General features: G+C 42.3%; 1 protein-coding gene across 1 annotated transcript in view; it reads right to left on the reverse strand.

The window, feature by feature from the left end:
• SLC45A2 (solute carrier family 45 member 2) overlaps positions 1–22,987 on the reverse strand; it is a 28,975-nt gene extending 5,988 nt beyond the window's left edge. The window contains exons 1-5 of the mRNA XM_081521440.1: positions 22,603–22,987; positions 20,604–20,780; positions 7,616–7,941; positions 2,636–2,779; positions 1,844–1,967 (exon numbers count right to left, since the gene is read on the reverse strand). Coding sequence (XP_081377566.1) covers positions 1,844–1,967; positions 2,636–2,779; positions 7,616–7,941; positions 20,604–20,780; positions 22,603–22,987 — 1,156 coding nt within the window. The remainder of the gene's footprint in view (positions 1–1,843; positions 1,968–2,635; positions 2,780–7,615; positions 7,942–20,603; positions 20,781–22,602) is intronic.
• Positions 22,988–24,754: the final 1,767 nt, after the last annotated feature.

The raw sequence follows: 24,754 nt of genomic DNA on the forward strand, positions 1-24,754 counted from the left end.
TTTAAGTAGAAAGGTCCTAAAAAATAACATGCTCTTAAATTTTCAAAAGCCATGAAATTCATGTAGGAACTCAACCTAGATAATGGAAGGGTCCCTGGGAGGGATTATTTGAGGAAAACAAGTTAAAATTGATACAAAATTAAAACACTAAAGACTTTTGGAAAAATATTTTCCTCTTAAAAGAATGACGATGGTAGTAAATAGTTGCCCTACTTCTTGAAAATGCAAAGTGAGATGGATAAGTTATTAAACCCTTTGAGTTTAATGCTCCCTGATTCTAGGTATGTGAAATTGTCCTCCTGCAAGTTTTTTTTTTCTTCTTCTTCTTCTTAATTTGTACACTCTCGACCCAAGGATCAAACCTGTGTCTTTTACTTCTCCTACAATTGCAGGCGAGTTCTTTACCGTTAGCACCATCTGGGAAGCCCAAGGTGGGAAAAGGGCTTCCCTGGTGGCTCAGTGGTAAAAGAACCTGTCTGACAATGCAGGAGATGCAGGTTCAATCACTGGGTCGGGAAGATCCCCTGGAGAAGGAAATGGCAACCCACTCCAGTTTTCTTAGCCTGGGAAATCCCATGGGCAGAGGAACCTGGCTGCAGTCCAAAGAGTTGCAGAGTCAGACATGGCTCAGCAACTAAACAACAAGGGGAAAAAAGAGTTTTGCTAAGGAAATGTAAGCTTCAAGCCACCATTATTTGGTTACCATAAATTTTAAAATAATGAATTTATGGTTTTATGATTATGGGGTTCATGGATATGCTTATATTAGGTCCCCTTTTCCCAGTTGTGTGATACTTTAAAGAGATTTTCTTGATCTCAAAACAGGTTTTCAGCTGTGTTATGGCTGGGCAAAGGGCTAAGTGCCAGGCTAGGGGACATTGTGTAAATTCACTTTCCTCCCCAACAAGAAGCACATTTCAGTGACACAATGATGCCCCTGGGAATGGTACCAGGGATTGTCCTCTATCGCCTCCCCATCTCCCACCTGGGCCATAACTCTGCTGTCCCCTGGGCCTGTCCAAAGCCTGGACCTCTGCCCTGGGGATCAGCTATTTTTCCCACAATACTGAAGAAGCTTCCAAATTTCCACTCCAAATGAGGGATCTTCATACATTTTAAAGGCCTGAGTTTTCATTTAACTCAGTGTGTACAGCACTTAGAGATTTCCATACAAATTAGCAAGCACAAAATGAGCCTGTGTGATGCCCTAAAGTTAGAGGACATCCATTTGGACATAGTTAAATCCAATCCCAGAAAGCTCTTTGAATAGTGTCCCCATAGATAAATTTGTCCAAGGTTGGGGTTGGGGGGTGAAGTTAATAGGCCCCATGGAAAGCTGATGCCTGAGAAGAAAAAAGCTGTCCTTCTCAATCTGGAACAGGGCTCCTATAACATACCACCCTACCAATCAGAGCTAAAGTTATTTTATATGTTACTTTTGTCACCTATCATATTAACCATCCCTCCTATTTTCTGTCAAGATTGATAAATGTATCTATGAAACCCCATGGTGATCTCACTGCAGCAGAACCCAGACCTGCTGTTAATCAATCATCTTGGCTGTGCATGCAAGATGCATCCAATACTTTACCATGTTTTTTCCAAGATTTCCTCTTATTTCCCAAAGTCTCTTGATCAGGAGCCCCCTGATTTCAAGTACAAAGTAATTGCTGTGGAGAATGGTACCCAGGATTCACTGGGAAAAGGCTACTTGATGTGGTCTCTTCTAAAGGAAAAGGTTTTTCCTGATCTCCATATATTTACCAAAAATAAAATCCAAGATTCTGCTAGACCAGAGCAGAATTACTTAGAAGACACCCTCAAGAGGAGGAGGCTTACTTACAAGAATAAAGTGAGGAGAACACAGAGTTGATGCACAAGCCCCAGCATCCAACCTCGACCCCTCTTTGGTAGATGCGGAACTCTGTGGAGTTGTGGGCACCATAGGGATCCCCGTGGTACACGATCTGCAAGAGAGATTTGGGGCCGCTGAGTTCCCAGTGCTGGTTGGTAAGGATCCCTTCTCATGTGCTCTGTGTCTCTTCCCCTTGCTGGGGGGCACAGACCTCATCCCCCCATGACTGCATCACCCTTTCATCCTTTCACACCTGCACTCGAGGACCCTCAGGAGGACTTAATGCCTACTGCATCCAATCTAAACAACGTCCTTCAAATGTTGAACATTCCTCCTTCTGTCTAACATCTGGCTCCACCTGACTTAGGCAACCCTGTCACCCCTATTCTGGTACAGCCAACAGGCTTCAGACTCATCTCCACACATGCCAGTCCTGTCTCTAATTGCAATGTTTCCTCCCCGTCCCATCCCTCTCCAATTCCTACTCACCCTTCAGGACCCAAATCACACTGCCCCTCCTTATTAAGCCTGCTGCGACCACTACAGCTCACCTCAAATTTTCCTTATTTGTTGTATTTAATTGAGTACTGGTCCCATAGTGTCCTCTAACTATGCAGGGTGTAGAAACTTCCCTCTGGAATTTGTCTATAAGCCAGCTCCCTGAAGGTACTCTCTCTTCTGCTCTTACTGTGCCCATCCTAGAGGTGCTCAGAAGCCCCATAGGTGCTGATGGAGCGACTGGTGTGTGAGACAAAGAGCGTGTGCAGACATGTCTGTTACCTGGCCCATGAAGTCTGTGAAAAAGAGCATGTTGGACAGGAAGGCAGTCCATCCGAAGAGGTGGCTGATGCAAAGGCAGCGGTAATGAGGAGGCATGCTCCTCAGCGCCCTCAACAGTGACCTCACAGTCATTGTCCTCTGAGTCTGGAATAAAACACCAAACAGGTGTGACATTCAGTGTAGACATACAGCCCACTGTGGGAGCTAGCACACAGCCATGTTACATATCTGTTAGTAGTCTATCACACAAGGTCACACCATCTGGGCACAGCACCACGGTTTCCATGGAGTGTTCTCATAGGAGGCGTTCTGTTAAGTATGTGCAGATACTTCACAGTTTCAGGCCAACATCAGGGCTTTGAGGACATAAGGGCAAAGGGACTAGAAATAGACTTGCTTTGAGCCAAGATGCAAGAGCCATCAAACTTCCTATCTTTGAATGACAGAACCACTGTGTAAGGATGAAGCTCATGGATTTAAGTGAGCCCCTAGATGGTTTTAATTCTTAGATCTCTTGATTCTTAAAATCTGGTCATCCAAATTCCAAGATGGCCTCTATACTCTCTATCTTCATGATTCTGTTCTATTCTATGGCGAAAGAATTTTGCAGAAATAACTAAGGTTACTAATCAGTTGGCTTCAAGTTAATGAATAGGGAGATTATCTGGGTGACCCTAATGAAATCACATCAACCCTGTAAAAAGTATAGATTTATCTTTGGCTGGGAGCAGAAGGAAAAGCCAGAAAGTCTCAAAGCACAAAAATTGCTGGCTTTGAAAGTGAAGTGGGCCACGAGGAAAGAACTTGAGTGTGACCTCCAGGAAATGACTGATCCCTGGCCATCAATTAGCAAGAAAACAAGGACCTCAACAACCACAAGAAGCTGGACTCTACCTGCATGAGCTCGAAGCTGATTCTTCCCCATTCAAACCTCCAGATGAGAAGGCAGCTACACCAACACCTTGATTTCAGCCTTGTGAGACCCTGAGCAGAGCACTTGACTGAGCCCACCCAGACTTCTGACCTACAGAACTCTGAGATAATAAATGGGTGTGGCTTTAAGCTACTAAACACCTGGTAGTTTGTTATGCTGCAGTAGAAAATTACTACATCAAGCCAATCAGCTCCCTGCTCTGGGTCAGGTACCTCCTCCTGGTTTATTTCTCTGAATCTTGCCATCAGTCAATATGTGTAAATGAGCCCTAAGTCTAGTCAGAAGTGAGAACATTATAGAACATACACATACACACAAAAATAGACACATGTAAAATGAATACATATGCCCCCCAATTCTTTAACCTAGACTTAAATTATGTTAAAACCAGAGGCTATAATTTATTGGCGTCACTAGCTTTGAGAGGATGAAAAAAATTGAACTATTGACACAACTGTTTTGAAGTAAAAGAAACAGCCTTTAATAGCTTGTCATATGAGGGAAGAAAAATATCTTGGGAATATTAAGAAATCAGCTGCTCTGAAGACGCTGTGACAGTAAACAATCATGGTAGGGTGATGGGTCTTTCTTTCTGTCTGATTTCTATTTGTTCTGAATCTTGACATAATAAAATTGGATCTTAGCTAGTTTATTTACAAGATAGTCTCCTAAGATTTTTCCATTTTAATGATAAGAGAAAATTGTTTTATAACTCTTAATCTTCTATGATAATGCTTTTTACTTCTTTGATGCAGAAAATTATATTCACTCATTGTAGGGCTGTTGTACAAGTTGATTTTTTATTTCGTGGATTTTATAGTATTTAACCTAATGACCACAACTCCACTGACTTTTTTTTTCCACTGACTTTTTATACTTACTCAGTATTAAAAAACAAATACATAGACATTACTATGGAGTAAGGAAAAAAATATTTTATGCATGTAGATCATGGTATTTGTTTAAATAAATGGTGGCCATAGCAGAAATCCAATGCAGAACTATTACTTCTTCCCTTGACTACAGGAAGAAACAATTAACGGTATAGACTGAGGAATAACAGCCTGATTTTCATATCTCAGACCAAATGATTCATCTTCAATTTCTTTCCCTTCTTTCCAAAAATTCCAAAAATTTAAAAAGTGAATCTGACCAGCAAGTATTCAGCCTCATTTTAAATATTAATTTATGCTTTGGCCTTATATATAATTTCAGCCTGCTTTCACTGTTAACCTAATTTTTTTCTTTCTCCCCAAAATAAATAAAAGCTTCAAAATCATGCCTTTCTGTAAAAGCTGTGAATATAAATATTCAAAGTCTTTCTGGATATTTTAACTCAGAATGAAAATTCAGCTAGCATCTTGTTCCCTGACTCATCAATTACCTTGGTAAAGCCCTTGCAATGATTTTGAGCTGTTGGGAGTTGTTTTACTGCATGCATTTGTCAACTGGAGATTGGGTCATGATGGATTTATGAATGAAAAATGAACAGAGCCATAAGGGGGAGACAGAACTGCACAAAAGTACCCTCAGAAGGAGACTAAATGTTGAAGGGAGCAACTAATGGTGGGGAGGAAATAGAGATGGATTTTTATGGTATCCAGTTTGAACAATGAAATAATTCAGGCCTCCTGCCATTAAAAAAAAAAAAAATCCCAGTTCTCAAATTGCACAGCCACCCTCATTTTGGAAAGTAGTGACTTTGACAAACAAAGATAGGTAGGACCTGACACTGTGGAGATGCCCACTGCTCAGCTGGAAGCTCCTCAGATGCACTATTGGAATAGCAGTCAGGTGCTTGCAATGGCACCCCACTCCAGTACTCTTGCCTGGGAAACCCCATGGACGGAGGAGCCTTGTAGGCTGCAGCCCATGGGGTCACGAAGAGTCGGACACGACTGAGCGACTTCACTTTCACTTTTCACTTTCATGCACTGGAGGAGGAAATGGCAACCCACTCCAGTATTCTTGCCTGGAGAATCCTAGGGACGGAGGAGCCTTGTGGGCTGCCGTCTATGGGGCTGCACAGAGTCGGACACGACTGAGGCGACTTAGCAGCAGCAGCAGCTTGATTTTGAGCCTAAGATATATTATTCTTTTTTTTCCCCTGTGTAGTTTTTCCTTTATTTTTTTGTCACATAGTAGAAGCATTCAGAGCCTACAGTGTTGTGCATGTGGCATATGCTGATACAAGTTAATTGTATTTGATGTTTTTCTTCTCCTAATGGTGTAGAGGGTTTTATGCCTTTCAAAAGACTTCCACACACTTGATTTCATTCAATCATCACAACAGTCTCAGGGCAGACTGAGACAGCCTCTGTTGCGTGACTCTTTGAGGGCCAGTCAATGCAAAGAGGGCAAAGAGGCAGGCATAATCTATCATATCTACTTATCTTAAGTAAACTCTGTCTGGTTTTATTCCTTTAACCCTGATATTATTTTTTCTTTATTTTCAAAGTGAAGTGAAGTGAAGTCGCTCAGTCGTGTCCGACTCTTTGCAACCCCATGAACTGTACGTAAGCTACCACGCTCCTCCATCCATGGGATTTTCCAGGCAAGAGTACTGGAGCGGATTGCCATTGCCTTCTCCAGAGGATCTTTCCAACCCAGGGATTGAACCCAGGTCTTCCGCATTGTAGACAGACGCTTTACCATCTGAGCCACCAAGTATTTTCAAAGTAATACTTGTCTATTACAGAAATGTTGAATACACTGATGGGTTTAGAAAAGAAAATGAAGACCACCTGTTAGCCCATCACACAAAGACAATAATTTCAATGAGCATTTTGGGTGTATATCCTTTCTATTTTTTTCTCTGTGTCTGCGTAGCTTTTCCCATAATCTCCATTGTGGAAAATTCTTCTCGGTTGAACACTTGGTTCTGCAAATGACCTCTGACATCCTTGGCATCTCCATGATTGAATAAACAGCATTGTTGTCTAATAGTGAGGTGACCTAGTCACACCACATGTCCTAGAACTGCCCTCTGAACCTGCAACAGTGTGACCACCTCCAGGGCTTCCCCTTCTTCCTGGAGCCTACCAGGGCATCTACCATCCAAATAGGTCACCGTATGTGCCACTGATCTGTTTAAACATATGCACATCACCCATAATTACATATTCTTTGTGGACAGAGAATATATGTGTTTTTCATTGCAACCCATTGGCCACTGTTTTGTTTAATTCCACCTTAAAATGCTTTGTCACTCAGGGCATGATAAGGATGCTGTCTTTTTGGAATTTACTGATTAAACAGTTGTTCATCTGTAAATATCCTTTACGGCAAATTTTCAATCCTCTCTTCTCTCAGGGAATGGGAAAAAACATTCATTTTGTATATATATATGTGTTCTATCTGATATATTATGTCTTAAATAAATCTTCAAAAACACACACATTTAATGATCAAATGGCTTCCATTGTGTGGCTATTCTATGAATCCCATTCTGTTGCTTGCAGAACCACACAGCAAGGGGGCTCCATCCTACCTGATACCAGAAGGGAGTATAAATGTTTTCCCACAGGCAGTCTGGAGGCCCAAGATCTCAGCAGGTCTCTGGAGACCTAGATTCTGCTATTTTCTCCATTCACTGTATGATCAAGATAAAATGAAGTCTCCATCCCAATAGCCTCTTAGTTCCTCCAGTCCAGTTCCCAACTGGGGATGCTGTTACTTGGAATAACAAATTTATAATCCTAATCTAGCCTGAGAATGGATGATTCCAGGCTTCTCTTATGGCCTAACATTTTACAGCCAGCTTCATCTTCCCTGATTTGATGGTCTGCAAAGAGTCGGAGGCAGAAGGACAAGAGGGAAATGCACACACTTTTCTATTAGGTGCAAAGTTTTAATTCCAAGGGATAATAGCTACTGGGCATTTGCAGATTCAATTGGTAGATTCACAAAATTTCAATTTGAGGATAACAAAACTCTTTACATCAAATAGTCAAGCAAAACAAAGACAAGGATTAATGTTAAAAGAATGAACACAAGAAAAGGACAAGAGTATTTTTCCTAAGTAAATAAAGAATTTGCATCTTTACCTGTTCAGCAGGATTTTTGGTTTTTCCTCCTTGCAGCACCAACTCTTGGTTTATATAACCATTTTTCACTTTCTCAATAGACCCATACTCATACATTTTGTCTGATGACAAGGCAAGGTCCTGGGGGGCTTGCTGTGGGGGAATGTCCTTTGCAACATCTGTAAGTGGGGCTTCAGGGATACTGCACAGATGGATAATAAAACACAAAGTGAGCACCAGCGAGGAGAAGAAGAACATGACCTGGAATTCTGTGCCCAGCAGTCTTCCCAGTTCCAAGTGGGCCCAGTCGATGGCACCCAAAAGGTAACCGAGAGCACCTCCCAAACCTGCAAAGCAAGAAGGAGCTGTATTAGCATTAACTAGAACTGTCTTCTCTATCCATTATGTGCAGGCCCTCTCCTTCAGTGGGAAAGTTCCCTGAGGACAGCAGAGGTGGCCTGGTTATAATTGGAGAAGTAATACAGGGAGAGGCTAAGACACCTGGGCTGGATGTGTGGGTTCAAGGCCTGGCTCTAGTATACACTTGCTGTGAACTTGAACTTCCTCATTCATAATATGGGGATGATGATAAAAAGAAAGTAACATGCTAGACACATAGTAAGCACTTGGTAAATATTGCCACCATCTGAAGTCCCACGATTTTCTAAACTGCACTCTCAACATGGCTTAAGCACTAAACTTTCTGGCCCTAAGAGCCCTAGTTTCTGACTGTAATAAAATATAATTATTGCATTGTCATTGATCTATTAATAAGTTTCTTAGGGTGACACAGTTTGCAAAGATCAAACAGCCTTGGAATCTCTTCTTTCCCCTATGACAAGCTAAAGGCGTGACTTGGGGGGATAAGTTAGAAGTTTGGGATTAACAGATACACACTACTACATATAAAAGAGATAAACAGCAAGGACCTACTATATAGCACAGAGAACTATATTCAATATTTTGTAATAACCTATAATGAAAAAGAACCTGAAAAAGCATCTGTATAACTGAATCACTTTGCTGTATACCTGAAACGTTGTAAATCAACTATACTTCAATAAAATGAAATAGAAAACAAAAGCTAAAGGTACTTGGTACCAGTTGATAGCCATAGAAAAAATAAAAACAAAAACTTAAATATGAATTTAAAAAAAATTATTATTGATTTGGCTATGCTAGGTCTTAGTTTCAGCACCTGGGATCTTCAATCTTCACTGTGGCATGCAGGTTCTTTAATTGCAGCATTTGAACTCTTAGCTCTGGCGTGTGGGATCTAGTTGCTTTACCCGGGTCCCCTGCATTGGGAAGATGGAGTCTTAGCCACTGGGCTGCCAGGTAAATCCCTAAATATGAATTTTTAAAAATCTTGTTATCCTGTCCCAGGATCCTGAACTGAAGTCTTTCTGGTGCTTGCCTTGCCTGCTTACACTTAAAAACAGTGTGATCTGAGGGACATTGAGAAAGGACTTCTCAAAAATGATCCTGCCCTTACAGCCTAACATTTGAAATTCTGCCATTAGTGATTCATTCTTTTGGGTTCCTGTTTTAAAGAGCAAGTGCTCCTGGTACGGACAAGACATTGCAGGTCTCAATACCGAAGTAGGAAGTGCTCCTCAGATGGTCTGCCTGGCTGTCAGCACCAGTGACATCTGAGAGTCTTGCGCTGCAATGGGGGCATACCATGACGTAGGAAGATGTCCAGGGAAGTAAGCAGATGGATGCCAAACACATCTACCTACAATGCGAGTGTAGGGCTGATCCTCCTGCAAATATCTTTAAACATCAACCTTCCATCCTGTCTTACCAAAGAGAAATATCTATCTACCTAGTCAGATCAGCTTTGTGTTTGTTTTTCTTCTTCTTCTTGTGTTAGTGAAGTCTCCATTTTATCTCCCAGGTAAAGACAACATCCTGGGACTTCGCTGGTGGTCCAGTGCCTAAGACTCCACTCTCTCGGTGTAGGGAGTCTAGGTCCGATCCCTGGTCAGGGAACTAGATCCCACATGCCACAACTAAGAGTTTGCATGCTGCAGCTAAAAGACCCCACATGCTGCAAAGATCGAAGATCCTTTATGCCGCAACTAAAACCTGGCGCAGCCAAATAAATAAATAAAAATTTTAAAAAAATCTAAAAAAGACAATATTCTCACAAATCAGAGAATTAAGGAATAAAACAGAGCTTAAGGAATTCTCTCTCAAACCCTAAACATTTAAATTTACCTAAACCCTGATCCCAGGAACACAAATCTGAATGCCAAGTAATTCGAATCCTAATTTATCCAGAATGTTGGAAGAATGGATGATTCTAGTCACTTCACATTCTGTCTAATTGCAATTTACCATAGAGAGTATTTACAGATGAACAAATGTTTAACCACTGAATTTCAAGCACATCATTGTCATGCCCTGAGCAACAAAGCATTTTAAGGTGGAATTATGGGGAACAGTGGCCAATGGGTTGCATTGAAGAAAAACATATGTTCTCTGCTAGCAAGGAATATGTAGTCTAGTTATGGGTGAGGTGCATGTATTTAAAGAGATAAACGCTATTCTCTCAGAACGTCCCACCCTCTGAGGGAGAAGGTGAGGGTGGGACGTTCTGAGAGAATAGCATTGAAACATGTATATTATCATATGTGAGGGAGAACACCATTCCAGGTTTGATACATGAGACAGATGCTCAGGGCTGGGGCAACGGGATGGCCCGGGGGGGATGGGATGGGGAGGGAGGTGGGAGGGGGGTTCGGGATGAGGAGCACATGTAGGCCCATGGCTGGTTCGTGTCGGTATATGGCGGAAACCACTACAATATTGTAAAGTAATTGGCCCCCAACTAAAATTAATAAATTTATAAAAAAAATAATAATAAAGAGATAAATGGCACACAGAGTGACCTGTTTGGATGGTAGGCGCCCTGGTGGGCTCTAGGAAGAAAGGGAAGCCCTGGAGGTGGTCACATTGTTGCTGGTTCAGGGGGCAGTTCTGGGACATGTGATGCGATGGATCACCACTAGACAACGATGCTCTTTATTCAATCATGGAGATGCCGAGGATGTCAGAAGCCATGTGCTGAGCCAAGCAGTCAACCAAACAGAATGTACTAAACCCTAGCTCTATTGGAGGGTCTGTCTAGACCAGGGTTTCTCAGTCTCAGCACGACTGACATTTGGGGGCTGGATAAGTCTTTGTTGGAGGCTGTTCTGTGCATTATAGGATGTTTTGCAACATGTCTAGCCTCCTCCATGCGATGCCAGTACAATCTCTCCACTAGTCAACAGCCATGAATGTCTCCTGACATTGTCTAATGTCCCCCAGGGGGACAAATGGGCACCAACTGAGAACCCCTGATCTTAATTAACCCTATGCAAAACTTATACATTCTCTCCTCAAAACTACCATTTGTGACTAGATCAATGGTTGTTATACTGCCATTAAGTTCTCCTATCGTGTATGCCTCTTTTCTTCAAATTTACTCTTCCACTGAGCAGAGGAAATACAGAGCAGAAGACCCCTGCCCATTTGAAAGAACTGATGTGTGAAATAAACCTCCCACTGTGCAAATAGAACGTTGGTTTTATTTTATAAATATAAATATATGGATATAATCATAATGATGGATTATATGAGATACTGACTTGAACACTTGAGTGCTACAATTGGAGAGTTTCCTAGTCTAGTTTTATGTCTACTCTTGTCATGTACTTCAATAAATATTTGAGTACTAAATTTATGTAGAAAACCTCTACTAGCTTCTGGGGATATAAACACAAATAAGACATAGCACCCCCATCCCTTCCTCCCCAGAAGATAGTTCCAAGGAGAAAAACCAGATAAATAAACAGCTACTTAAAAAAATAAAAACTGCAACAAATAATGTTAGAAGTGTGAGCTAGATATTCAAACAGAATAGAGGAGCTTTGAAGAGTTTATTATTACTAATTATTATAGAATTCTTAATTAGCAATGAAGCTCCTAAGAGTTCACTAAATCAAGGAATCCAAAGATTTTAGAGGTAGAAGGATGTTTGCAGCTGGTCTAGTTGAATTAGGTAAGAGAACTGCAGGCTACAGTGGGTGACAGGAAACCACACAGAAGGAAGGATTTATAATTATGCTGATTTCAATTCCCACCTGTGTGTTTTCTAACCATATAACCTTGGGCACTTCTCTGAAAATGGGGGTAGTGACGCCTCCTTCTATGGGTCTTGTGAGGGTTAACATGACAATATATATAAAGCACCCGCACAGATAGCGGCAGAAGGAAGGAAGCAGGAAGTGTTGTCCCTCAGTCGTACCCGACTCTTTGCCACCCTGTGGACTGTAGCTCATCAGGCTCCTCTGTCCATGGGATTCTCCAGACAAGAATACTGGAGTGGGTAGCCACGCCCTCCCCAGGGGATCTTCCTGACCCAGGGATCGAAATCAGGTCTCCTGCATTGCAGGTCAATTCTTTACCATCTGAGCCACCAGGGAACCAGGTTTCAAATGGAGTGTGCTACCAACTTCCTACAGAAACCCTAATCCCAAAGCCTCGCCCAGAGGCAGGAGAAGCTGACAGCTGCCTAGAGCTGGCGGAAAGGACTTAGTCTTCCAGGTCCAGTGATAGAATCGGGGGATCACTCTGAGGACTAAGACTTGGGCTTATCACTGCCCTAGTGTGGCCTGTGGCAAGTGTTGTGGAAAAAATAAGTATCTCAAATCTGGAAACAGCAAAAACTATTTAAAAGGGACTTATTTCTTAAAAATCTCGTTATAAAGCAGGGCTTCTTAAATGTTAATGTGCACATGAATCACATGATGCCTTGTCACGATACAGGTTGTCTTAGTCTGTTCCAGCTGCTATGACAAATATACCACAAACTTTGTGACTTATAAATACCAGACACTTATTTCTCACAGTTCTGGAGGCTGGGGAGTCCAAGATCAAGGTGCCAGCAGATGTGGTCTGATGAGGACCCACTTCCTCATTGACAGCCATCTTCTCACTGTAATCTCACTTGGCAGAAGTGGCAAGGGAAGTGGCTTGGGCCACTTTTCTAAGGGCACTAACTCTGTTCATGAGCCTTCATGACCTAATCACCTTCTAAAGGCTCCATCTTCTAACAGCATCACATTCAGTTCAGTTCAGTCGCTCAGTCATGTCCGACTCTTTGTGACCCCATGAAGTGCAGCACACCAGGCCTCCCTGTCCATCACCAACTCCTGGAGTCCACCCAAACTCATGTCCATTGAGTCGGTGATACCATCCAACCATCTCATCCTCTGTCGTCCTCTTCTCCTCCCACCCTCAATCTTTCCCAGTATCAGAGTCTTTTCAAATGAGTCAGTTCTTTGCATCAGGTGGCCAAAGTATTGGAGTTTCAGCTTCAACATCAGTCCCTCCAATGAACATCCAGGACTGGTCTCCTTTAGCATGGACTGATTGGATCTCCTTGCAGTCCAAGGGACTCTCAAGAGTCTTTTCCAACACCACAGTTCAAAACCATCAATTCTTCAGCGTTCAGCTTTCTTTATAGTCCAACTCTCACATCCATGCGTGACTACTGGAAAAACCATAGCCTTGACTAGACGGACCTTTGTTAGCAAAGTAATGTCTCTTCTTTTTAATATGCTATCTAGGTTGGTCATAACTTTCCTTCCAAGGAGTAAGTGTCTTTTAATTTCATGGCTGCAGTCACCATCTGCAGTGATTTTGGAGCCCAAGAAAATAAAGTCTGACACTGTTTCCACTGTTTCCCCATCTATTTCCAATGAAGTGATGGGACCAGAAGCCATGATCTTAGTTTTCTGAATGTTGAGCCTTAAGCCAACTTTTTCAATCTCCTCTTTCACTTTCATCAAGAGGCTCTTTAGTTTTTCACTTTCTCCTGTAAGGGTGGTGTCACCTGCATATCTGAGGTTATTGATATTTCTCCTGGCAATCTTGATTCCAGCTTGTGCTTCCTTCAGCCCAGCGTTTCTCATGATGTACTCTGCACATAAGTTAAATAAGCAGGGTGACAATATACAGCCTTGACGTATTCCTTTTCCTATTTGGAACCAGTCTGTTGTTCCATGGCCAGTTCTGACTGTTGCTTCCTGACCTGCATAGAGATTTCTCAAGAGGCAGGTCAAGTGGTCTGGTATGCCCATCTCTTTCAGGATTTTCCACAGTTTATTGTGATCCACGCAGTCAAAGGCTTTGGCATAGTCAATAAAGCAGAAATAGATGTTTTTCTGGTACTCTCTTGCTTTTTTGATGATCCAGCGGATGTTGGCAATTTGATCTCTGGGTCCTCTGCCTTTTCTAAAACCAGCTTGAACATCTGGAAGTTCATGGTTCACGTATTGCTGAAGCCTGGCTTGAAGAATTTTGAGCATTACTTTACTAGCATGTGAGATGAGTGCAATTGTGCGGTAGTTTGAGCATTCTTTGGCATTGTCTTTCTTTGTGATTGGAATGAAACCTGACCTTTTCCAGTCCTGTGGCCACTGCTGAGTTTTCCAAATTTGCGGGCCTATTGAGTGCAGCACTTTCACAGCATCATCTTTGAGGATTTGAAATAGCTCAACTGGAATTCCATCACCTCCACTAGCTTTGTTAGTAGTGATGTTTTCTAAGGCCCACTTGACTTCACATTCCAGGATGTCTGGCTCTAGGTGAGTGATCACATCATTGTGATTATCTGGGTCATGAAGATCTTTTTTGTACAGTTCTTCTGTGTATTCTTGCCACCTCTTCTTCAGCTTCTGTTAGGTCCATACCATTTCTGTCCTTTATTGAGCCCATCTTTGCATGAAATGTTCCCTTGGTATCTCTAATTTTCTTGAAGTCTTTCCCATTCTATTGTTTTCCTCTATTTATTTGCATTGATCACTGAGGAAGGCTTTCTTATCTCTCCTTGGTATTCTTTGGAACTCTGCATTCAAATGGTTATATCTTTCCTTTTCTCCTTTGCTTTTTGCTTCTCTTCTTTTCATAGCTATTTGTAAGGCCTCTTCAGACAGCCATTTTGCTTTTTTGCATTTCTTTTTCTTGGGGATGGTCTCGATTCCTGTCTCCTGTACAATGTCACAAACCTCCATTCATAGTTCATCAGGCACTCTGTGTTCAACAGCATCACATTAGGCATGAGGTTTTCAACATATGGATTCTGAGGGGGACACAAACATTCAATCTATAACATGTGAAATAAAGTGAAGTCGCTCAGTTGTGTCCGACTCTTGCGACCCCATGGACTGTAGCCTACCAGGCTCCTCTGTCCATGGGATTTTCCAGGCAAGAATACTGGAGTGGGTTGCCATTTCCTTCTCCAGGAGATCTTCCCAACCCAGGGATTGAACCCAGGTCTCCCACATTATAGGCAGACGCTTTACCGTCTGAGCCACAAGAGAAGTCTATAGCATAAGTTCTGATTTTAAAGATGGCAGTAGAACCCAAGGCTCTGCATTCCTTTCGAGCTCCCCAGTGACAACCCATCCCTTTTAGTCCAAATATCACTTTTTGAGCATTCAGGGGATAGAGCAGCTTCTAAGCAACCTGCACCACCCTCATCTGATATTCTTGAGAATGAGACTTTGTTGTCATTGACCAACAAGCCACAACTGATAAAGCGCAATGATGTACAATCCTGTAAAACTAAGGATAATTTGCAGACATTAATAAGGTTTGTAACCATATTTTCATAGCCTGATAGGACTATTACAGAGGAGCTACAGTTATATTACCTTGTAAAATGTTGATCAGATTTGTATCTAATCGAGCATTTTTTTTCTTTTGCTAAACACACACACACACACACACAATTTATCCTGAAAGAACTTGGGGAAACTGTTCTTTGTCTTCCCAATCTGTTCATCCACTAATCAGTTAAGTAAAACATGCTATAAGTATCTTAAAAAATTTTTCAATCCTCTCTTCTCTCAGGGAAGGGGAAAAAACAAAACAAGCAAAACTAATTCATTTGTCTCAGCGCTACTGTGGGACACAGCTAAAAGTTGTAACAGTATGCCTTGATGAATAGTGGGCCATGCTGAATGCGCGTGCACACACACACACACACACACACACACACACACTCCTAGTAGCTGGTACTTATGTTAACTCTCTGGGATTTTGTGTGTGTGTGTGTGTGTTTGGCGTAGGTAGGAACTAATCTGACACCTTCATTGCTCGTTTCTCAACACATAGAAAAGAAGGATGTTAAAATAGAATATCTGTCTCATCAATATTTCTTCAGCATATTTCCAGAACTATTCTAAGCACTAGTGATTTCGGAACAAACAGGAAATATTTCTGTCTTCAGATAGCTTATCTGTTGGCTCTAGAGGCAGACAATAAACAACAAACAAATGAATAAATAATATATTATCAAGTAATCACGAATCGCTGAGGAGGGGCTTTGTGACCAGAGATTGTAACAAAGAGAGAAAGCAAACCAAGCCAGCCAGTTGGTATCTGGGGAAAGAGATTTCTGGTAGACAATTTCCTCATGGCTCAAATGGTAAAGAATTAACCTGCAAGGCAGGAGACCCAGGTTGCATCCCTGGGTTATGAAGATCCCCTGGAGAAGGGAATGGCAACCCACTCCAGTATTCTTGCCTGGAGAATCCCATGGACAGAGGAGCCTGGTGGGCTATGGTCCATGAGGTTGCAAAGTGTCAGACAAAGATGAGTGACTAAGCACATATACAGGTATTGAGTAAGTGAAAAAATGTCCTCAGGGGCTCCCATCTCTAACCTGTCTTTGAGATTCCTTGAGAGGTAGGTGCTGAATGGGGATAAGAAATGGCAGTTTGTAGATATTATCTGTTTCACCCTAGGTTATTCATGTCACCCTCAAAGCTGAAATTCCTGTACCCTGGTTTCTGCTGTGGCCACATCCTTTCCTGTCTGAGTGAGGAGACATGAAAGTTCACTGAGGGCAGAAACTTCAAAGGAAACTCAGCTGATGAAAGAAATCCACTCATGCAGCAATGAGTCCTGAAGGAGGAGTTAAAATAGACTCTACCATGAAACACAGCCTTTTTCCACTTGTATACATTTGGTCAAAGGGACCCATATCGAAACTTTATTTTTAGGACTCTTTTTTTAGCTCTTTATTATTTCTATTCTGAGTATTTGTTTCACTAGCATTTTTTATGCAAACTTTGAAGTATTAAAGAAACAGAAAAGTCAAAAGAAGCTGAGCCTAACACGTTATCCATTCTTCTTCCAAAGATGCACACGGAGAAAGTTCCTTACCAAGTCATTACATACAAACACAACTTTTGCAAGCTCGGTGGGAATGGAGAATATATAGTAAATATGTACATTTGGTGCTGAATCCTACTAAATGGTTCCTTACTCAGGAACCATTGCATGGGACCATTTGCCAGAATGGTGGCGGTGGTTGGTGATTCAGTTGCTAAGTTGTGTCTAATTCTTGCAACCCCATGGACTGTAGCCTGCCAGGCTCTTCTGTCCATGGGATTCTCCAGGCAAGAACACTGGAGTTGGTTGCCATTTCCCTCTCCAGGGGATCTTCCCAACCCAGGGATCAAACCTAGGTCTCCCGTATTGCAGGTAGATTCTTTACTGACTGAGCTACGAGGGAAGCCCCAATATATTGCCAGGATATTAATAACTAACATGGAGGATAGATTCACAACCCTGTGAAGAAACAAAAGTTCAGAAATACTAGCGACTGTGCGGGAGGAGGAGCCAGGATTTGAACTGGGACAAACTTGACTGACCATCAGCCCTCATCCCAGCCTCCTTGGGTGGAACGGAGACCGCTCTTCAGGAGAGCAAGGTCTCCAGTTAATTTATTAATAGCAACAGATGCTCAGTTACAAGCGTTCTGACGCAAGGGAGGAATTTCCTTTCTTTCCGGTGAGTGAGGGTTCCACAGCCCCAGGTGCACCCAGAGGTGAAGGCATGAGGTGAAGGGATGAGGCTGTGCTTAGTCACTCAGTCGTGTCTGACTCTTTGCGACTCCATGGGCTGTGGCCAGCCAGGATCCTCTGTCCATGGGGATTCTCCAGGCAAGAATACCGGAGTGGGTTGTCATACTCTCTGCCAGGGGTTCTTCCTAACACAGGGATCAAACCCAGGTGTTTCCCATTGCAGGCAGATTCTTTACCATCTAAGCTACCAGGGAAGCCCAAGAATACTGGAGTAGGTAGTCTATGCCTTCTCCAGGGGATCTTCCTGATCCAGGAAGTAAACCAGGGTCTCGCATTGCAGGCAGATTCTTTACCAACTGAGCTACCAGGGAATCCAGAAGGGATGAGATGGATCCACTAAAGCCAGCATGGCTCTCACATATGCCAGGGGTGGAGGGCAGGTAGAGTTACCTTTAAACATAAGAGACAGAAGAAGTTGGAGGACTAAAATTCCCAGAAACCAGTAGGGTCTTTTCTTTAAAAAAAAAAAAAAATTCAGAAACGTGCTGGGGAACATTTTGGCAGTGAACCCTCAGACACTTATTTGAAAAACATTTGGAATTGCTGGGCTTAGATTTAAATGTAACATTTTTCCCTTTTGGGCCTCCTCCCTTCCCTGGAGTGTACAACATGCATCTGCATTATATTAACATATTAATCAGACTGCTGCGGAATACTTCCTTGATAGCAGCAACTTTCTCCTGGCACCAGCAAGGGAACTCCTTAGCAGATAACAGTCCTTTCTCAATCCTGTAAGCAGTCACGATGACCCACTACTCATCTTGTATGTGCAGACCTGGATTACGTAAACTGTCAGTACGTCATTAGACGTATAACACTTTGTCTCATGTATAACTGTGCTTTGACCTCCGATGGGAGGAACAGTTCTGAGAGCTCTCTGAGAGACTGTTTCCCAATTTATAATCTTTAGGTTGAATTGAATAAAATTCTCTATGTCTTTCTTAAATTGACTATTGATTAATTAATTAATTTTTTGTCAACAGGAGCCACTTCGGGTCACTGAACATGAAAGTGTCCTGGTCAGAGCTGTCTTTTAGGAATATGACCCTGGAAGCTGTGTGTTAGCACAATTGGAATAGGAAAAAATTAGAGACTGGAAAATCAGTTAAAGGGTAAGTACGAAAGCTCAGACAAGATATGGCGAAAGCCTGCAATGAGGTCACATGAAGATTACACATGAATTATATGCTTGCTGAAACCACAATACACTAGTATCAAAAGCAAACCTCAAGACATTTTATCAAACTCAACAGAAATACTACCACGTGTTAACCCTGGAAAAGTTCCCAAAATACAGAGCTCAGTCTTTTAATATCAGAGGCAGCAAAGCAAAGGTTGTTAGGCCAAGACTAACACTCATTGCCCAAAGTACTTAGAGCAACAAAACTCTCAACGTGTCAGGTTCAAAAGCCAAAAAGCCTCCCATAATATCATGATTAATTTCAGCAGATTATGATATAGCAGTAGGAATTGTGGAATTTAAGTTAGGAGAATGCAGTTTGAATCTCTATTCTGGGACCTTCCAGCTGGTAGACAAAGTGTTCAGGGGTCCCAGACAGATGGGCTGGACTCTTGCTTCTCCAGGCCCCTATCTCCTGGGGAGCCCCATTCTTCCCAGTGTTCACCATTCAAATATTTGCACAAACAACAAATTGTTGACTGAACGGCTTCTGTGGACAGGCCTGCTTTTGGCTGTCCGGATACAATCTGAATAAAATTCAAGATTTTGCTTCTCATGGGACATACCTGATCATGGGAGGAGACGGAATACATCAAAACATAAAATAAAAATACCTTGGCTGGGCCTTGGAGAAAATCAAATAGAGTCCCCACATCTAGACGTAACAATGCTCCCAGGACAGGATCATGCTATTGTTTTGTGGATGACACCCCAATCCCAGAACAGTCCCAACTGGAAGGACAGCAAGGAGATCAAACCCGTCAGTCCTAAAGGAAATCAATCCTGAATATTCATTGGAAGGACTGATGCCAATACTTTGGCCATCTGATGTGAAGAGCAGTCTCATTGGAAAAGACCCTGATGCTGGGAAAGACTGAGGGCAGGAGGAGAAGGGAATGACAGAGGATGAGATGGTTGGATGGCATCACCAATGCAATGGACATGAGTTTCAGCAAGCTCCAGGAAATAGTGAAGGACAGGGAAGCCTGACATGCTGTAGCCCATGGGGTCGAAAAGAGTCAGACATGACTGAGTGACTGAACAACAACAAATGGAGCTCTAGAAATGCATGTTGAACGTTAGTAGCATTGTTCTACATGAAGGGCCCAATAGCTACCAAAGAAGGCCAGCAACGGCCCCAAGAAGTGTCCTCCTGGCATGGCATTTTCCAAAACAGGAGGTTGAGGATTTGCTAATTCTTTATATAATTAAGAAATCTCTGGGACTTTCCTGGTGGCCCAGTGGCTAAGACTTTGAGCTCCCAATGCAGGAGGCCTGGGGTACGATCCAGTCAGGAAACTAGATCCCACATGCTGCAACTAAAGGTCCTGCTTGTTGCAACTAAGACTCAGTGCAGCCAAATAAATAAATAAACTTTTTTGTTTTTAAGAAATCTCTAAGACTTGGGGCTTTTTATTTGCTTCGTTTGTTCCTATTTCTGTTTTTAAATGTGGTTCATGAGATTCTTGGGACACTTGCCACAGAATCATCTGGGAAAGTCATTAAAAACACAAATTTCCGGGCCCCACTCCAAACCTGCTGAATTAAAATAACTGGAAGAGGGGCCCAAGAAGCTGCAAGCTCCTAAGTAGTGTTGATGCTACACATTACTGACTAAAAAACAAAACTAAATATGAAGTCTACAAGGCCTCTTTTCATTTCATTTGTAAATATCTCCACACATAGCTCTTCAGAGAGCTCTCCTACAAACTTCCTTTGCAAAAACTCCACAGCCTGGTCACAAGAGGAATGCCCTGGAAGACAGAGCCCTCGTGATGGGAGCGATCCATCAAGAGATCCATTCATTCAAAAAATTGGAGTGCTGAGACACTGGATGGCTTCTGTGGAAGGGCTTCCCTGCGCGGGGACCTGAAGGATAGACTTTCTGTATATTCCCTACCTGTGAAGAGGGCATGGTAGTGGAGGCCCCTTTCCTTATCTCGATGAGTGCAGACATCAAACAAGTAGGCTTTGATGGGCCCATCAATGAAGTCAGCAGCAAAATCAAAGAGAACCACACCTATCATGGTGATACTTATGGCCCAAATCAGCTTTCTCCTCGAGTCAGCAATCAAAGCTAAAAGAGAAACAACCGTTGGTCTCCTAAATCCTGGTTTAGAACGATCCACATTTTAATGTCCACCCGAACTTCCTGTCATCATATTACCTCCCTATACTTTCGTTGTGCTTGCTCTTCCAAATAAAAAATAGCTTCATTATTTTTTCAAGTTTTAAAAATCATGCAGTGAATGTCCAGAAAAGATAGCTCTCTGGAGATAGGAAAGTAGATTGAGCAGTTACCTAGGACTGTGGGGGAGAAGGAAATGGGGAGTGACTGCTAGTGGCTACCAGGTTTCTGTTCGGGGGGAGATGAAATTGTTGTGTAATTAGATAGTGGTGGTGGTTACACAACTTTGAGAATATATGGAAAAGGACTGAGCTGCTCACTTTTATGGTATGTGAATCATCTGTCTTTTAAACAAAGTGGTTTAAAAAATTACATGTACTGACTGTAAACCACTCCAACCATATAGGAAAGCTGGGGAAAGACTTCAAGATCCCAGGCCCAAGAGATGGTCATCCTTCAGACATCCCTTTATGTGCAAAAATAGAGAGAAGTGTGCATCTGTGCCCTCATGCAATGCTTCTCAGACTTTAGCTCCTTAACCATTACTGGGATGACTTGTTAAAACAGATTGTTGGGCCTCACCTACCATGAGTCTCCTGTGATTCCTCAATAGGTGTAAGGTAGGGCCTGGGAATTTTCATCTCTATCAGCCTCCAGTGAAGCTGATGCCACAGGCTGGGGGGCTTTGCTTGGAGGAGCACTGACTAATGGGACCAGGTTGTAAGTGAACATCTTCAACCAACTCTCTTCATATCTTTGCCTTTCAGTGAATGAAGAGCAATGTCACAATTTTAACACCTAAATGATATTCATCCTATGACCATACCACTGTTCATTCACCCCCTCATAACTATTTCTCGTGCTTTCAGTTTATTTTTTAAACTTAAGAAAATGTGTAATATACGCACCTGATTTAAAAAAATTCAGTACAAAAATAAGTGAAAAATAAGCTTAACTTCCCCCTCTCACCCCCAGACCTTTAGCACCCTTCCTTAGAGGCAAAATTTCTTTTCAGGTATTTTTTTTTATATAAATTCTTCCAGAAATATACTACATTTATAGATTTATGCCCACTTTTACATATATAGAGGTGATGACTGATTATCATGGCTCATTATCATCCATTCTGCTAGCCTGAGAGTTAATGGTCAGAAAATGTGTGCTATTTTTAAGTTTAACAATTCTTCTTTTAGCGCAATATATATTACCACCAATTACTGATTAATTGGCGGCTATTTAATGGCTAGAAAAAGTGTTCACCATCAGGTCTATGTCCATGATTTGCAATGAAAAAATGTCCCCTTGAGCTGCCAGGTCAATGCCCTGTACCTGTTACAAGACTCCACATAAAGCTGTGAACATCATTAACTCTTCTTTGGACACACAGGCACATTTATGGGAAAAATTTATGGAGCCATTAGGCAGCTGGTTAATTTGAAAAAGTCTGAAATAAGGTATGGTGGGCACACACACAAAACCCCATAATTGATAAACATGTAACAATACATAATATAATAAAATAAGTAAAAATATAATCCCATTTTTAAATTCTCACAACAATTAAAAAATAATGTATCCTGAAGTTTCTAAAAGTAAAGGCGCCTAACTATAGAATCTGGGGCACTCAAAGGTGGAAATTCAATGTAACTTAGGATAGGGAATCAGTTTTAACCATTTTTTGACTGTTACAGAAAGAAATTTGCATTCTCCTTGTCCTGAGTTACATAACAGGACCTTCTCCCACCCAACCTATCTGGTGCAGTCCACTGACCTGATATGATCGCGTCCCCATTGAGGTACATGGCCATGCCCAGGAGCATCATGACACTCAGTGTGAGGATGTAGGGTCTCCGTCGGCCCCACCGGGCCTGGCAGTGGTCGCTGGCCGATCCCACCACGGGCTGCAGCAGGCACCCCAGGATGGGACTCAGGAGCCACACCATGCTGTACAGGCTCTTGGGCAGGCCCACGCTGAGCAGCACGGGAGTCACGTAGGCCGCCTCCACCGCATAGCAGAACTCCCGGCCGAACATGGCCATGCTGTGCATAACCAGGCTCCTCGTGGGTATTTTGGGCAGCTCCGCAGAGCCGAAGAAGCCCTCCTCATCAAGGAATTTATAGGTGCGTAGGGCAGACTGCCCACTCTTGTCATCCATGGCCACTGGGCGAGGAACCTGCCTGCAAGCCCACCACCTTCTGCGTGGCCCTGGGGTTCGTGCTCCCAGCTGGATTTGACATGGAGCCTGGCTGCACGGCCCGCAGAGACAGTCAGGCTGGGGGCGGGGCTCAAATTCTTTCATGCCTCTAAGATCACAAGTTATGATGAGAAGGAAGGGGTGGCGGGGCGCAGAAAAGCATGATGGAGATTAGCAGCTGGGAGCCCTGTGGCTCCTTTGAATGTGTTTCTAAAGGAATCTTTCTTTGTACTGTTCTCTCTCTGACTCTGCCTCTCTCTCACACACACACATTTACACACAATCACACATAGCTTTGAGACAATAAAGCCCTATAATGTAGATGTTAAGTATGAAGGGGTCAATATTTTTTCTAAACTTTTTCTGGATATAAATATTCTGTCCTTCTTTGAACATAGGTTTTCTACATACACACACATCGAGTCAACTAACTAGACTTAAAACAGTGAGAGGCTGCCCCTTCTAAATAACTGACTCTCCCACAGCACTGCAATATTTTTCTTCCATACTTGAGATAGTTCTGTTTATTCTCCTCCTGCTTTATTTTTTTTTAATTTTTTTTGAAGGATAATTGCTTTATAGAATTTTGTTATTTTCTGCCAAAACTCAACATGAATCAGCCATAAGTATACATATATCCTCTCCCTTTTGAAACTGCCTCCCATCTCCCTCCCCATCCCATCCCTCTAGATTGATACAGAGCCCCTATTTGAGTTTCCTGAGCCATACAGCAAATTCCCATTGGCTATCTATTTCACATATGGTAATGTAAGTTTCCGTGCTACTCTTTCCATACATCTCACCCTCTCCTCCCCTCCCCCCATGTCCATAAGTCTATTCTCTATGTTTGTTTCTCCTTTGCTGCCCTGTAAATAAATTCTTCAGAAACATGTTTCTAGATTCTGTATATGTGTGTTAGAATATGATTTTATCTTTCTCTTTCTGACTTACTTCACTCTGTATAACAGGTTCTAGGTTCACCTACCTCATCAGAACTGACTCAAATGCGTTCTTTTTTCTGGCTGATGTATATTGTCACCCTTCTTATTTAACTTATATGCAGAGTACATCATGAGAAACGCTGGGCTGGAAGAAGCACAAACTGGAATCAAGATTGCCGGGAGAAATATCAATAACTTCAGATATGCAGATGACACCACCCTTATGGCAGAAAGTGAAGAGGAACTAAAAAGTCTCTTGGTGAAAGTGAAAGAGGAGAGTGAAAAAGTTGGCTTAAAGCTCAACATTCAGAAAACTAAGATCATAGCATCTGGTCCCATCACTTCATGGGAAATAGATGGGGAAACAGTGGAAATAGTGTCAGACTTTATTTTTTGGGGCTCCAAAATCACTGCAGATGGGGATTGCAGCCACGAAATTAAAAGACATTTACTCCTTGGAAGGAAAGTTATGACCAACCTAGATAGCATATTAAAAAGCAGAGACATTACTTTGCCAACAAAGGTTTGTCTAGTCAAGGCTATGGTTTTTCCAGTAGTCATGTATGGATGTGAGAGTTGGATGGTGAAGAAAGCTGAGCACTGAAGAATTGATGGTTTTGAACTGTGGTGTTGGAGAAGACTCTTGAGAGTCCCTTGGACTGCAAGGAGATCCAACCAGTCCATCCTAAAGGAGATCAGTCCTGGGTGTTCATTGGAAGGACTGATGTTGAAACTGAAACTCCAATACTTTGGCCACCTCATGCGAAGAGTTGACTCATTGGAAAAG

The sequence above is a fragment of the Giraffa tippelskirchi genome, chromosome 8, assembly GCF_054371585.1.
Source record: "Giraffa tippelskirchi isolate mGirTip1 chromosome 8, T2T-mGirTip1v1.2.pri, whole genome shotgun sequence".
NCBI lineage: Eukaryota > Metazoa > Chordata > Mammalia > Artiodactyla > Giraffidae > Giraffa > Giraffa tippelskirchi.